This window comes from Hippoglossus stenolepis, chromosome 2 (genome assembly GCF_022539355.2).
Source record: "Hippoglossus stenolepis isolate QCI-W04-F060 chromosome 2, HSTE1.2, whole genome shotgun sequence".
NCBI classification, from domain to species: Eukaryota; Metazoa; Chordata; class Actinopteri; order Pleuronectiformes; family Pleuronectidae; genus Hippoglossus; species Hippoglossus stenolepis.
This window is the reverse complement of record NC_061484.1, coordinates 4,502,942-4,518,136: the sequence shown is the minus strand read 5'-3', so window position 1 is coordinate 4,518,136 and position 15,195 is coordinate 4,502,942. Positions and strand designations below refer to the sequence as shown.

Here is a 15,195-nt window from a genome sequence, read left to right as displayed (position 1 = left end):
GAACCTTTTTGTGCATAAACTTATAATAAATTCATTAACTTTAACTTTATTTATCCTCTAAATATTTGCATTGAAAGAACAGTTCATCTTAGCATACTCACAAGTTCAGTATCACACAGCAGTGTGGATCTTTTTTTACATCATAATTTGTGGATTCATTTTAAGAATGACTTTATTTTCTGTGTTTCAGTGCAAGACAACTCTGCTCAGATGCCGGTGAATATTAACCTCTCCAACCTCAACACGTTAGAAGACATGGAGGATGAGGAGCCACTGCCGGAGGATGAGGAAGAGGAGGAATTTCTTGTTCTTGATCCAGAACATGTGTGTAGTTTCTCCTTAATATTTATGTGATCACAAGTTATCTGTTTGCATTTCGAGTTTATTTTCATAATAATAGATTTCTTCATTTATCATTCCCACTGCCATTGTTTCAATGTTTCATCTTTTGACAGCCCCTGGTCAGAAGGCAACAAGCTGCTCTGAACAAACAGCTGAGAGAGGAGCTGGAGAGGATCGAGGTGGAGTTAAAGGAAAAGGTTGTTTACTTTTCTTTAACTATATGTTCTCAGTATGTCCAGAAGATGGTAATGTTGAGCAAGCACATTTTAAGGCCCAGCATAAAACTATTGACAATGAAAAGCAGATGAAATCAACAAACTAAACACCTTTGAGAAAGAACGTGTTCAGGACAATAGAAAGCCAGAGTAAAACTATCTGGATACTTTGTTCTGATTCCTGCCTTTGCTCTTTCTCCCTCACTCTCTCTACCTCTGCCACAGCTGGGAGTTGAGAAGGCCGAGGCCAGCCTCATACAGGAGAAAGGTTTAAAGATTTTCAGGATTCAGGAGCAGCTGGCCCGACTCCACACAAGGCTGGAGGAGCATCATCAGAACAGGGAACAGGCAGAAACCGAATATCGGCAGGCCCAGGATCAGCTGGAGGCAGGGAATAGACACTTTTCCAACATTAGCAACCAGCACAGCAAAGCCAAAGCTGATGGTGAGCCTGACTTTCCATCTGGGGGTCTTGCCTTGGTCCTGATTCAGGATTATATTCCATTCTCACGTGTTGCACCATGTACTTTAAACGCTTATCAACAATATTTCAATTTAAATCCATTATGAGTCTTATGTTTGGAATTATGAGTGAAATATACCATAGTGAAGTCGGGCCCGTCCTTTACTTTTATGAAAATTGTGAATTGTAATATTATTATTATCTCATTTAAAATTCAGAAACCAGTCTGGATCCTCTTAAACACCCAAATTAGTCAGCAACTTGTGTTTGTCAGTGCCACCATGTCCAGGGAAAGAACAATAGATTCATCCAGCAGCATAAAATATTAGGATTATTAGAAGTTGGAGAACGTTTCTTATTAATCTAGAGTATGATTATATTATAGCTTCCTTTGTTCTGCCTGTGAAGGTAACTCAGTCATCTAAAAATGATGCAGATGTAGATAAAACACATGGGTCTAGATTTTAGTGCAACCTGATGAGACAAATTGCAACATAAAGCTAAATCACTAATTAAATTAGCTTTATATTTTAAGTTTGAATGTTTACACAGAACATTCAACAGTTAAATCTAAATGAAATAGATTTGAGCCTCATCCATATCAGTGCTAAGTTGGCTTTGTATGAAAGTACTAGTCCATTGGACATAAACACTGTTTCATCACCAGTAAGACAGAATCAGTTTCAGTCTATGTTTCCAAACTAAAGATCTGAGTCTTATTGTTAATGTTTTAACGCTGTGTATCTTCTCCAGTGTCCCAGCTACAGGCAGAGGTCGACAACTTGTCGCTGCACCTCTGCTCTCCACAGAGAGCCTGTGAAGATCTGCATTCCAGCGTCAAAGCCAATAGGACCACCAGACGCAAAGCAGGAGCTGAGAAGAGTCAGGCTGAAGAGCAGAAACTGAAGCAGGTGGACAGGATGAAGTCGGGCACATTAACAATATCAGCTCATTTGAAGCTTTATCTGTATTATACATATTCATTGATTCATTAATTCACTTTCATTGGTTGAAAATATTGTTTCATCAGGATTTATATGTGGAGCGTCTGACGAAGGAACTGGAGAGGCTGACTCAGCAGGTTGCCATGTATGAGGCCAAGGCCAGTGCTCAAGCAGAGGAGACGCAGGCAGCCAGACAGGTCCTGTCTGAGGTAACTATAGGATGAAATAAGACAGTATATACTGTATCTGTAAGGTCAAAGTGCCTTAGGCATCAACCTTGTATAGTTTAAATTAATGCTACTGTTAACAGGACAATCTATTGCATTGAACTGACAGGATTAAAGATTAAAGCTGCAACATAGTTTTGGCCACTTAAAAACAGTGGTACAAGCTGTAAGAAATAAAATGACACAAATGTCAGTGTTAGAAAACAATAAATAAACAAATTATGTACACTATAAGTTGGAGTTGTGTTTCTGGCCACATAATGAATACAAGTCCAACATTTATCCTCCTTTTAATCTCCTCCCGAGAACATCTGGCTCCTCAGCAGCTCAACGGGGCTCCGAGTTTACCTGCTGTTTGTTAACTATTAGCAAGCGATCAGTTACGCAAACCGAAAAAGTGCAGATGCTAAGATGCAGCATCAGGTGAATGTGACACCTTTCATATTACACATTTAATCCAGTGTTACTGTAAAGATATTCATTTCTGTGCTTCCAAACGATTAAAAACATGAATCAAATTACTGCGAAATTACTCAATATGAACAAGGTGTTTGGCATAAAAGTACTGTATATCTTGCAGTAACTTATAGTAATACTTATAGTCATTGTCCCCAATCATAGATTCTCTTCTAAATGTAAGCTTCTGATTTACATTGTTTGATTCTCATATTATATGAGTGTTGGTGAAGTGTCTGTACAACACTGGCATTCTCACATGTCCACCCATGTTTGTGTCTGTGTGCAGGTTCAGATGGAGATGGAGTCTCTGGTGATGATGCGTAAACAGCTGCTGCAGCTGTGGAACAGCAGCGTGTTGAGCTTGAGGAGACGAGATGAAGACCTCAGCAAGATGCAGGAGGATGTGCGGTGAGAATTAGGACAAGAGAGGGATGAATATTAATATGCTACTGATCCACTTGAAATAAACTAATGTACTTCAAACATGTTGTACATGTAATGTCTCTGCTGAAAACATGTTTCACAAACAAGATGGGGATAACGTTTGTCTCAGTGACAGATTGTTACCATCCTCTACTTTTCAGGCTAAAGCTTAAAGGGAAATGAAAACAAAAATTACTGTCACTATGATAAATGCAGGTTTTCACCTGTTTCAGCATATGCAGATCTATGAAGAAAATACAACAGTATATTTAGATTGTGTTAGGACATGTCGAGATGTGGCCAATATGAGAATAATCTATCTTCCCCTGACTTGCCACAGAAACAGCTTGCACGCAGTTGATAACTATGTATCATTACCTCTGCCAAGGACATAATGATTGCATGTTATTTAGCAGTTACTAAACAACTCAATTACTGAATTGATTTCCATTAAATTTTCCAGAGGAGTTAGGTGCATGACAAGGAAGAACAATTTAAATTTTGGAACAGATCCCGATAAAAATGCGGATCCAGGATTTTTTGTGACATATCAAGATCGGCCAATTAGCCTTGGCAGAGATATGTGTTCTGTAAGCGTCCTTCTAGTTTTACATTGGGTTTTCCAATGAACAGAGAGAAAGATTTTAGCTTCAGCTTAGATAGAGGCCAACACAACAAACAACAAATCCATCTGGATAAAAACTAACTAACTTCCCCAACTAAAACAAACAAAGAGAAAATGTGATGAAAAGACAACACCAACACAGAAGCCGTCAGCCTGGCAAACTCTACAGCGATACAAACAATGGTGTAGGGACAGGAGGGAGATGCATTTTCCCTCTGCAGCACGGCTGCACCATCTTGGCTCCTTATATTTAAAGATTTCACCTGACAGGAGCCAATTAGCTGAAGGATCTGGTGTCGTCAGCCACTCACTTCCTCATCCTGGTGCACCCCTATGTGCGCACACACATACATACACACATGCAATCACAGTTCTAAAAGTCATACAACAATATTAATGATCTGAGATATAAGGAATGGTGACAAATATCAAAATGAAAGCATGCGTTCACATGTGCTTTTCTGCTGTTTGTGTTTCCCAAAGCACAAAAGAGCACCAGGTGATCTTATTGGACAAAGACATTGAAGGCTACAAGAAATCCACCACTGAAGAACAGGAGAAGAATGAGGCACTGACTCTGCAGCTGAACTGGTCCCAGATGGATGGAGCCACCTCCAGAAAGCTGATCAGTCAGAAACAGGCCCAGCACGAGGCTCTACAGGCAGAATACAGCATCTGCATCCGCATCCTGAGCGACTCCGAGAACACCCTCGACAGGCTCACGAAGGTGGAGAGAGGGCAAAGCCTTCTGTGTTTGTGCCGACAGTCGTTCTACTCTCTCTCCCTAGATAACTATTTCACACACTTTCTTTACCCCCAACTTCTCCTTCTTCATTCTAGGCAACCAGCAGCCACCAGGCTCAACTGAATAATCAGAGGAGGCAGTTGGAGAAAGAGAAAGCTGTGCGTCTGGAGCTGGAGGACAAGATCATGACCCACATGCAGCAGAAGCTTACCCACAACAAGGCTGCCAAATACTCCCAAAGGCTCACCAGCAAGAAAGCTGCACTCAAGAAAGAAAAGGTAAAGATGTCATTTTAGAAAGACGGAAAAAGCATCCAGCTGAAAAAGAGCTGGATCCTAGATTCCCCCGTAATCCAACTTAAAAGCTTCTGTCATTAGACGTCCTCCTGCCTAAATACCCAATTTTTTCAAATTTCACACTTTCTGCGACAGGCTTTCTGTCTGAAGCCCAAGTCAAGATATGATTTTTCAAACACTGGTAAGGTCCATTCACAGCCATAGAAGACATCATAGACCTGGTTCAAGGACTGAGTGAGGCTAGAGTGTCTGTTTATTATGCAACAGATCATGGAAAACAGAATTAGAAGGAAGAAGGATGCAGGAATGTAAAAAAGGTCTATGTATAAATTTAGCTTATTGTACATAATATGTTGTTTTATGATTTTCTAAGTGTTGTGGCATGCAAATTGCTCGCTAATTGGCATTAAGATGGCATCAGGTAGCAGAAAAGAGGCAACAAAATTGGCTGTAGTCACTGGGTTGTTGGAAAAACAGATCCTCATTGATAATTCTGAGGCTAAATCAGAAAGTGTGAGTGAAGAGAGTGATACTGAAGAGGGTGGCACTGATCCTGTTTGGGAAATGGGGTTAAAACAACTAGATATGAAGCTCAAGCCAGAGCAAATTAAGTTTGAGCAAATGAGAATGCAGTTGACATTCTAGGAAAGGCAAAGTGAAAAGGAGAAGGGGCCTCTTTTATAAAACAGTGCGTAGGATTCATACTAAAAGTGAACGTGTGCACAAAACCCCAAAATGGCGTACGCATAAAAAAATTATCTGATTATTATTATAAAACCGCGAAAAAACGCCCTCTACACGCCCACATTCAACCATAAATGCTCAATGCAAAGAACCTCATGAATATGAAATTATCCTGCTGACCAATGGTTTTCCACGGTGAGTCATGGCATCAAGCGATGAGAAGAGGAAGCAAAACTCTCCTACACTGACATCGAGGTGTTTGTTAGTGATGTGGAGGTAAAAAGAGATTTTATGGGACAGTAGTGATGTCATTAATAAAGAAAATACACAGATACACTGCTGCTGCTGTTAATACAGTGAGTGAGAGTGAAGACGATAGAAAGAACTGAGCCTGAAATAATAAAAAAAATCAAATTCAAAGGTGGAGGCCAAAAAATAGTCACTTCACACAGAAAGTGAGGAAACTTGTCGAATTGACTGTTCGTGTTTTAATCATCCAAAATTGCAGGATTATTAAATTCAGAGACAGCTATGATGTCCCCAATCTATAAAATTTAACAGAATTATTTCATATGCTTGTTTGTACTGGCATGGTTCGGTTCTGTCTGTCGATCTAATACTGGACTCAGTTCAGCACAAAGATCACAGATCTATAGAATCTATATCAGCTGATCAGTCATCATCATGGGATAAAAAATCTTTGTGATCGCTGAACCCTCGTTTCCTCCTCATCCTTCCATACGCAGCATTACCCACGAGTGTCACCGCAGGATTTATATATTTAGAGCAATCGGACAGATTACCTCACAAATCCGTGGGATCCTAACCGCCACTCTGGGATATAATTTGGAAATAGAAGTTTGAAAGTGAATAGTCTTTCTTTATTTTTTGTAAGTGATCTCCAGTGTGCTCTGTGCGCTCTGTATGAAGTGGATCAATAATCTTGCTTCAGTTCACCACCTCACGTCTGTATTGTCATTTTCCCATCTCCAAAATGTTGGTACGCATGGGTCAGAGTTAGCGTGAAAGTGCGCACATTCTCCTGCAATGGTTATAAATGAGGCCCCAGGCCATTCTTTTGAAAGAGCTCTGTATATAGTCAAATCAACAGTTTATGTCAAAAGTAGGGATGAGTGAGTACACCATTATCTGTATCTTTACAACCAACTAGACTATCCGTATCAGTATCCGTACTCGGAAGGGGCAGGACTTAAACCGGAAGTGGGTGGGAGAATTGAGAATTTAGAATTGAGCTTCAGATCAATGTTTTTGATCACAAGAGTAAGAGAACTATTCAGAACAAGTTTTTAATAAACTTCAGTGAATCAAGGTACACAACACATGCCGTATTAAGAAGTATTAAGTACAATGCAGGTTTTCATAAACACACTGAACTCAACGAGTAACTTAACTACGATGTTACATGTTAGTATCCCTGTGGACAGAGTCGCTGTGACAACGACAAGATTGTGTTAAGATCAGTACCAAATACTTATCAGCACCAAACTTGTGCCACTATTTAATGAAAAAGAGGTGGATGAGTATTTCACACACTTTGAGCAAATTTCTGACACTTTGGAATGGCCAGAGGAGTTCAGGCCATTGCTCCTTCAAACTGTGCTATTGGGAAAAGCTCAGAGTGTTTATGTATCTTTGTCTGTTGCTCAAAGGTCTCTACTATAGAGTGGTTATAGCGCTCTAATGCGGGGAGTGGACATAAATTGATTTACAGAACCGTTGTTTGTTGTGAACTTTGAATCTGTTCTTGTCACTGGTCCTGTGAAGGTTGTCCTGAGGGATGGATTACCTGTGGAAGGGGTCACATTCCTCATGGGAAATGATTTAGCAGGTGACATAGTCACAGCCACCCCAAACCCAGTTGTAATGAAGATGCCCAAAATTGAAGATGAGGGGTTAGCAAAGTTGCACCCTGGCATGTATCTTGTGAAGTTGCATGTGCTAGGGCAAAGAACATTGTCGATAGCACTTGTTCTGGATATGACATTTTGGTTGATTTGTCTGGGATATTTTTGTGTGATACTGGCTGTGATATGTTTTCCGAGACCATTTCTCCTGTTGGTGAAAGGGAGCATGTTAATGCTGATAGGGATGTTTGGGATAACACTTCAGTCAGTCTCTCTGAGACAATTTTGTGTGACACTGACTCTGTGAAAACCCCTGAGTTGCCCTTACCTTTGAACACCACAGAGGGGAGTGGACCTGTAAAGAATGTGGATAAGGTCTCTACAACTGGCATTAAAATGTCTCGTAAGCATCTCATTGCTGAGCAGGAGAAGGATGTTTCTTTGGCACCCCTTTACGTTGATATACATTCATAAGAGGAATGTGCTGGTGCTCCAGTGGGGTACTGAAATAGGGGTAATGCTTTGATGAGAAAATGGCAACCATGCACCCTGTCAGAAGGTGCCAAGTTGGCTGTATCTCAAATAGTGGTCTCAATACCACTTTGTTCTGAGATACCTAAGCTAGCACATGCAGGGAGTATGGCTGGTCAACTCGGTGTGAACAAGACTTGTGAGCGCATGTTGCTAAATTTCTATAAATAAATAAGTATATTCCAACCGTAACCTTTTAGAACCCAAGGACCCATTTTGTTAGTTGCCCCAACAGCGGCCCCTATGGACCAGGTTTTGTTTGTCTTGGGGCGAAACGTAACACAAAGTATACAGACACAATTTAATATGACAGGATTGTTTCTCTTACCACCTGTCTCTCTCCTTTAGATCTCTCAGCTGTGGCAGCTGGAGAATGAGGTGGTGACGGTGGGACTGGAGAGCATTGAGGTCAGCCAGCATCTGGAGAGCCTCTCCCTCGCTCAGGAAGCCCTCGATGAGGAGATCGCCAAGTACAACAAGTTTCTTACATCCAACCAGGACAAGATTTCTTCCTTCCATACACTGATCGAACAGAAGGAGACCACCATTGCCAACTACAACAGAAAGATCAGTCAAATCGCAGCCAGCACTGGGGTGAGAGATCTTTGAGACGAAATCCCAAGTAGTCTGTTGTTTATGTGGATTATTCAATAATAAGCTATTTGAATTTTGAAGTACATTAGAAACAATCTTAAGAGAAAACTACAGATTATCTTGGGATGTGATGACACCAGCTTCAATGCCTGTCAACATGCTGACTTTCCAGCTCATAGGTACTGATTAGTCATTACTACATTATTACATAGCTTGGCACTCATGGGTCAGACCACACCCATCTTCCTACTTGGCCTCCATTTTGATCTAGACCTGTGTTAAGATTCATGGCAGTTTTTTGAACAGTTGCAACACTATCACTGGACTCAAAACCTGTCCATAGACAAAATGAGGACGAGGACGGAGAAAACAATACCAGCTCTGCTGTTGTGCCTCATAATTACCTGTTATCTTTGTGATTTGTTTGGCTTCTTTTCCAGCATGAAGACCTAAGTCCTCTGCAAATCAAGGTAGATGCGTTGAAGGCTGAGATCGAGGAGCTGGCAGCGAATATCAAGAATGACCAGCAACTCTGGATAAAACGTCAGACGACTCTAGTAGGACTGACGCGGGAGATAGAGGCCAACAGCAAGAACATGCATAAACTGCAGATAGAGCACACTGTCATGCAGCAGAAAAAAATACATTTCAAAAGTACGTAAAGTTCTTAAAAAGCACACACATGCATGAATAGGTAAACAGGTCCAAGTCAGTCAGTAAAAGTCAGTTGTCACTAAGTTAATTAAAGGCTACTAATGGTCTTTAGCTTGTAAATGACATGTCTGAGAATGTAACTATTATTTTAACTGAGTACATGTATTTTACAACAAAAGCTTCGAAAAACAGATTATAACTTTATTGATCCCACGCTGAGGAAATTCACTTGTTATGAATGAGGAGATATTGAATAGACGTAGTATACTAAAATAGCAGTATGCTATGTAACTATATAAAGGGGTTTGCACATACTATGCACAACCTGTACACTTCCATCTGCGGTCGTACTCTGACGCCCTCTCCACCCCCACCAGATCAATTTGAAGCAGAGCACCAAGAGCAGAGAGATCTGGAGAAGAACACGAAGATGCTGAGAGGAGACCTGCTGAAGCTCAACTACATGCTCAGCAAGAACGGACAGCTCAGCCAGGCACTGGAGCAGGAGAATGTGCTGATGGAGTCAGATTTTCTCCACAGACTTAAGGCACGGCATGGCTGATAAATTCAGCTTTAATTGTTTTTATTCTCTGCACTTTTAATATTAAATATTATTAAATGTGAAATATTATGTGTTTAGGAGGCAGAGCGGGAGTCAGTGGAGATCCAGATGACGTATGAGAAGACCCATGATGAAAAAGAAAGACTCCTCAACAGTCTGGTGGAAGCTGAGTGAGTTTTTGCATGTTCGGGTTGAGTTAAGATCTGTGTCTGTGTGACGATTATCTAGAATATTTTATTTTTAATTATGAAATATTTTACAACAAAAAAAGCCTTCAGCATTAGGACGCACATAAGGCCTGTTTTTCTTTGTACCTCCACACGCCTATCCTCTGATTGGCTGACTGCACTTTGAGCGACACGTGACCAGGTTTATCACCGGTCTCATTCTGGCGCATTGACGATCTCTCTGGCAAACACAGCTGAAAGTCAGGTTGTTATGTTTGGATACATCTGTAGAAGACCAGCCACATATTCACAGTTGGTTAAAACAGGATGTTTCTGAACGGTAAGTTACACCGTCTTCATGTTTGTTCAAGTTTTAGCAGGACAATAGGCCAATGTAGGAGTAAGTCCCGAGTTTCAGTACGGAGTAACGAGTCTATGTTATTGAAACGCGATGTTTCAATAACATATTTCTTAGAATGGACTGAGTGAAAAAGTCGATGGAGTGACTGTTTTCATACTTACCTACCTACGTACCTACTGACCCCTTTCAAGTAATTACAGTTAGTAAAAGCCCATAAAATGTATTTTACACAATATGGGCCCTTTAAACAGAAGTAGGGGCGCTAGAAAGCAAGTAATGGAGTAACACTTGTATCGTAAGATTCTAAGTTACATCAAACGAAAATTATGTGGTGTTTAGTTTACTATAATGGGTTCTAAACTTTGAAAGTACAAGTACAACAGATCCTCCACCATCGGGCCCAACACCTCCTCTGCCCAAAGTACAATTGCAGACCAGAATTTCACACATGCCCCTCCCCACAAGGACACAGGAGGAATGGACACCGTAAGTCCTTAAGTAAGACATTAAGGCCCAATCCCATTCCAGCGGATACCGCCAGACAGGACAGTGGAGAGCGGTAAGAGGAAAGGAGGAGGGCTGGCAGTGTTTGTGAATGTTAGATGGTGTAACTCTGGGCACATCAATATTAAAGAACAGCAATGCTGTCGGGACAATGAGCTGTTAGCTGTTAGCATGAGACCCCACTATCTACCGTCGGAATTATCGCATTTTATCGCGATAGCTGCGTATGTTCCCCCCTCTGCTATAGCTGATGCAGCCTGTGATCCTGTGGTGCACTCTGTGGTGAGCAGGCTGCAGACACAGCACCCACAGGCTCTCTTCCTCATCTCTGAGGACTTTAATCATGCCTCTCCATCCTCCACTCTGCCCACCTTCACCCAGTGCCCCACATGCCATACCAGAGACAATAAAACACTAGACCTTTTCTATGCCATCACTGGGGGTGCAACAATTAATCTACGTAGTCGACAAAAATAGTCGCCGACGAATTTAATTGTCGATTCGTTGTTCATAGCGTGTGTTTTTCACACTTTGGAGCTGAACTAAACATCGTTTTTCTGGAGGTGATGATGGAAGTAGCTGAGGAGTGACCCATCTCGCATCCTTCCTATCTCTGACAGTCGTGCATGTGCAATAGCGACAAACATAGCACAATGGCGGCATCCGATGCAACACCATCATGAAGCAGAAAGTCCAAAGTATGGGAGCATTTCACCCTTAACATAGCAAAAAAAAAAACTACCTGCAATATTTGTAAGGCAGACCTTGCTAACCATGAAAGGACGTCAGTCCAACGTCCAACATATAGACACTGGATTAAAGATGTTATGTACTATTTACATTTGGAGAGGATTTGCTGCTTTACGTAAGGGTCAACATGCTTTTTTCCCCCACCTGGCAGCCATTTCTAACCTTTGTGGCAAATATGGAAACTGAATGTAATCCATTTTTTTCTCATATGAACTAGTCCGGCTATATTTTGTTGATTGTTCTTTTTTTTATTTGTTCTTGTATGTTGAGGGGTAGGTCGGGCTACCTTTACTGGATTTGTATTCATTCATCATCATTTTGCATTGTTAATTAAAAAGGCTAGTTATTAGGACCTATACAGTACTTGAAGTTTACTTTGTGTTTGTTTGATTCATTCTAAAATTTATGAGACAAGCATTTAAACACATTGAGAAAAAAGTCCAACATTGTGCACACGCAGTTTCCCATGCCACACACAACACGAGACGCGCACAGCCATGACATCGGCTAGAGTGTTACACAGGACCATATTCTTGTGGTTTTAAGAAAAAGAGCACAATTGAAATCATGGCTTTTAAACCATTACATCTAGTGTACATGAGTTAATATTTGAATAAACTTTTGGATGAATTTATAATTGGATGAAAATCATTCAGTTATTGACTGCTCAAGTCAGTCTGGTTTTATCATTTTTTTTACATGCAATCCTTTGTTGGGTTCATGTGTTGTGTGCGTGTGACCTGCAGGTGGCAGATCATGCTGTGGGAGAAGAAGATCCAGCTTGTAAAAGAGACTCGTTCAGCTTTGGACTCTGAGGTGGTCCAGGGAGAAATCCAGATGATGAAGGCTGAGATACATCGTATGGAGGTAAACACTGCAAACACAATAAATAAGCAACGAAGCAGACAATACATGCACAATTTTATTGATGATATGTGTGCTCATTTCAATGTTTGTTTAATCTCATTTAATACGTGTGTGTTAGGTCCGACTCAACCAACTAAAGAGGCAGCAGGAGCAGTTGCTGAGGGAGAGTGAAGAGACAGTGGCGAGGAGGGAGACCATTGCTAACCGTAGAAAGGCCATGGTCCACAGCTCCCAAAAACAGGCTACAAAGGGCGAGCTGAGCCGCCAAGCACAAGGCCTGCGGCGCAAGATCAAGGACGTGCACAAGGTAGGACACATGTCATGATCATCCATTTCTGCATATGTACCTGAAGCACTGTTATCTTATATGCATCATTCATCTTTTCAGGATGTGGATGAGTGTGAGCAGGTGATCAAGGACCAACAGGAGAGCCAGGGGAATCTGGCTGATAGGCTTGCACAGCAGAAGCAGCGGCTGATAGAACTGTGTGGCACCAGCTGCACCCTGGACCCTGAGTTTGTTAATATTGAGGACACTAAAGTCAGGGTAAGGAGCAAATACTGTGCATGAATACATGCTACTATGTGAATATACAGTAACAGTGCTTTAAAATGCTCTTTAGCCTGTTTTTATTCATGTAGTTGTACTGGTTTGCACCTGCATTCTAAGTGTAACTGATTCCTCACTGTATTGAAATCTAATACACAATACAGTCTTCTTTTTTAAGCTGCCGTACTATATTATAGTTGACATGTGTCAATCAAGTCTCCTTTCAGAAGTGAAATATGCACCTTCTGTCTACTGCCGGTAAATGTTGCTATTGATGTGTTGAAGGTGTGGTGAGAATATTTGTTAAAACACTTTCCAGGTCACGTAGACACAGCTGTAGATTTACTGTCTAGAGCATTACAGTTTCCACTCTTGGAACCACTCCCACTTAGCAAGCATACCAGATATAGTCAGTCATTGTTTTCCACTTTCTGACATCAGTTTGAAAACATGTAAAAACATAAATCAAATCCACTTTCATTCTTTATATTTCCCTCCCTCTAGAACTTAGACCACCTGGTGACTCTACAGAGAAGGGCCAAGAAGCTGCAGGGGGTGTGCGAGGGCCGCTACAGAGCTTCTTCCACCAGAGAGTCAGTCAGAGCCGCTCTGCAAACCCAGACTGAGCATGTGCACGCTACCTCTGCCATCTTGCACCGAGTCTGTGAGGAGTTCCCCCAGCACCAGGGGCCACTCCGCAGGCTAATGTTAGCGTTGGCAGGTCGTGCTCAGGCCCTAGATCAGGAGGCATCCTGAAAGTGTGGGAGACAATATAGACATGACAGTACAGGAAATGAGTAACATGAGGTTAGGATGAGAGGGAACAATTACACTGAAAAAAATTAGGAGTGACTGTGGAGGTGGCTCGTCAGAACCAGGGAGAGTTGATTCGCACAGCTGAGGTTAGTTGGCCAATTAACTCTCCCTGGATATAAAAGGCAGCAGCAAAGCTGCCACACATGAGACTCAGAAAAGAGAGCTGAGCTGACGAGACACCTGCACAAACCGCTGGCCAATTTATGTTTGCTGTTCTCACTAATAAAATCTACGTAAAACCCAAATGGTTTGTCTCTGGCTGCTGTTGGGAGACCCCGTTGGCAACGTCATTTGCCACAGTCCTCAAGTAAAGTTTATTTACGAAAAATTTATTTGAAGATAAAGGATAGTCAAGGCTTTCCGTGAGTTTGAAATCAAACTGAGGAGGCAGCACCACACGAGTTGCATAAAGGGATAAGGTTCCTGGATATGAAAGTAATTTAGAGCTAGAAGAGGGGAGCAATACAAGTCATTTTTCTCCCGGTGTGAATTGTCTCAGCCTGGCTCCTCTGTTATACAGGCGCTGTTGTCGGCTTGGGCCTGGAGCAAATTCTCATGTGATAACTGTCCAAGTGTGTGGAAGTTTGCTCACAGGTCCAGGACGTACTGAATTTCATTCTTACTGGGGCTTGGACCTTCCTTCCAGTTTTCTCTAAGTAGGTCCAGTATGCCCCGTGGTTTTTCTGCCAAATAATAGTTCGAAGGGAGAAAATCCCGTGGAGGCCTGGGACACCTCCCGTACTGCAAAAAATAGAGGAGCAAGCCATTTATCCCAGTTGCGTTCGTTTATGTGAATGAACTTATGGATCATGGATTTTAATGTCTTATTCACCCGCTCGACAAGACCATCAGTTTTTGGGTGATATACGCTGGTCCGAATAGATTTAATGCCCAATAATCCATACAGTTCCCTCAGTGTTTGTGACATGAACGAGGTGCATTGGTCAGTGTCAGGGACAGAGCAGGAAGACCAGAGGGCCACAGGTAGTTTCTTTGAAAAAAAACCAAACTAGCCTCCGATAATGAGTGAAGAAAAGTTAACAGCACCAAAAAACTGCCCTCAGCTGACAGGGGAAACATATATAGTGGCTGATCAAGCCACTCAAACACAGAAAGGGGGATAGACTTAGACATACTAACATTGAAAACAAACTACAGCAACAACATAGCACACCAGTATAAGGCCATATAATATTAATGAAGGAAAAACAATTAAACATAAATATCAAACAGTAGTAAAAGATTAACAACTAAAAATCTAAATAAGGAAACAATGTCCCTCCCCATAATTACGAGAGACATGGTGCAGACCAATTAGCGCTTAAAGGGGACATAGCATGCAAATTCCACTTTGTTAGTGCTTCTACAGGTTAATGTGGGTATCTGGCATGTCTACCAACCCAAAAACTCTGGGAAAAAACACTCGCGCGTTTTGTTATAGTTCCTCTAAGTCAGAAACGTCATGCTTGAGCGACTCGATTGCGCTTCCTGGGTATTGTGTCGTAACAAGGAACTGGAAGTCTCCCTACATGGTCTTGGCCCCCGTCCCGT

General features: G+C 41.6%; 1 protein-coding gene across 1 annotated transcript; it reads left to right on the top strand.

Annotated features, from left to right (window-relative positions):
- Positions 1–210: 210 nt before the first annotated feature.
- LOC118122559 (coiled-coil domain-containing protein 40) lies at positions 211–14,183 on the top strand. The gene is made up of 16 exons (XM_047344038.1): positions 211–324; positions 456–539; positions 783–1,002; positions 1,774–1,931; positions 2,051–2,173; positions 2,937–3,058; positions 4,182–4,425; positions 4,539–4,721; positions 8,168–8,413; positions 8,854–9,067; positions 9,445–9,614; positions 9,708–9,799; positions 12,158–12,278; positions 12,397–12,585; positions 12,667–12,825; positions 13,333–14,183. The coding sequence occupies exons 1-16, from the start codon at positions 211–213 to the stop codon at positions 13,582–13,584; spliced, it is 2,691 nt and encodes an 896-aa protein (XP_047199994.1). The 3' UTR covers positions 13,585–14,183.
- The last annotated feature ends 1,012 nt before the right edge of the window (positions 14,184–15,195 follow it).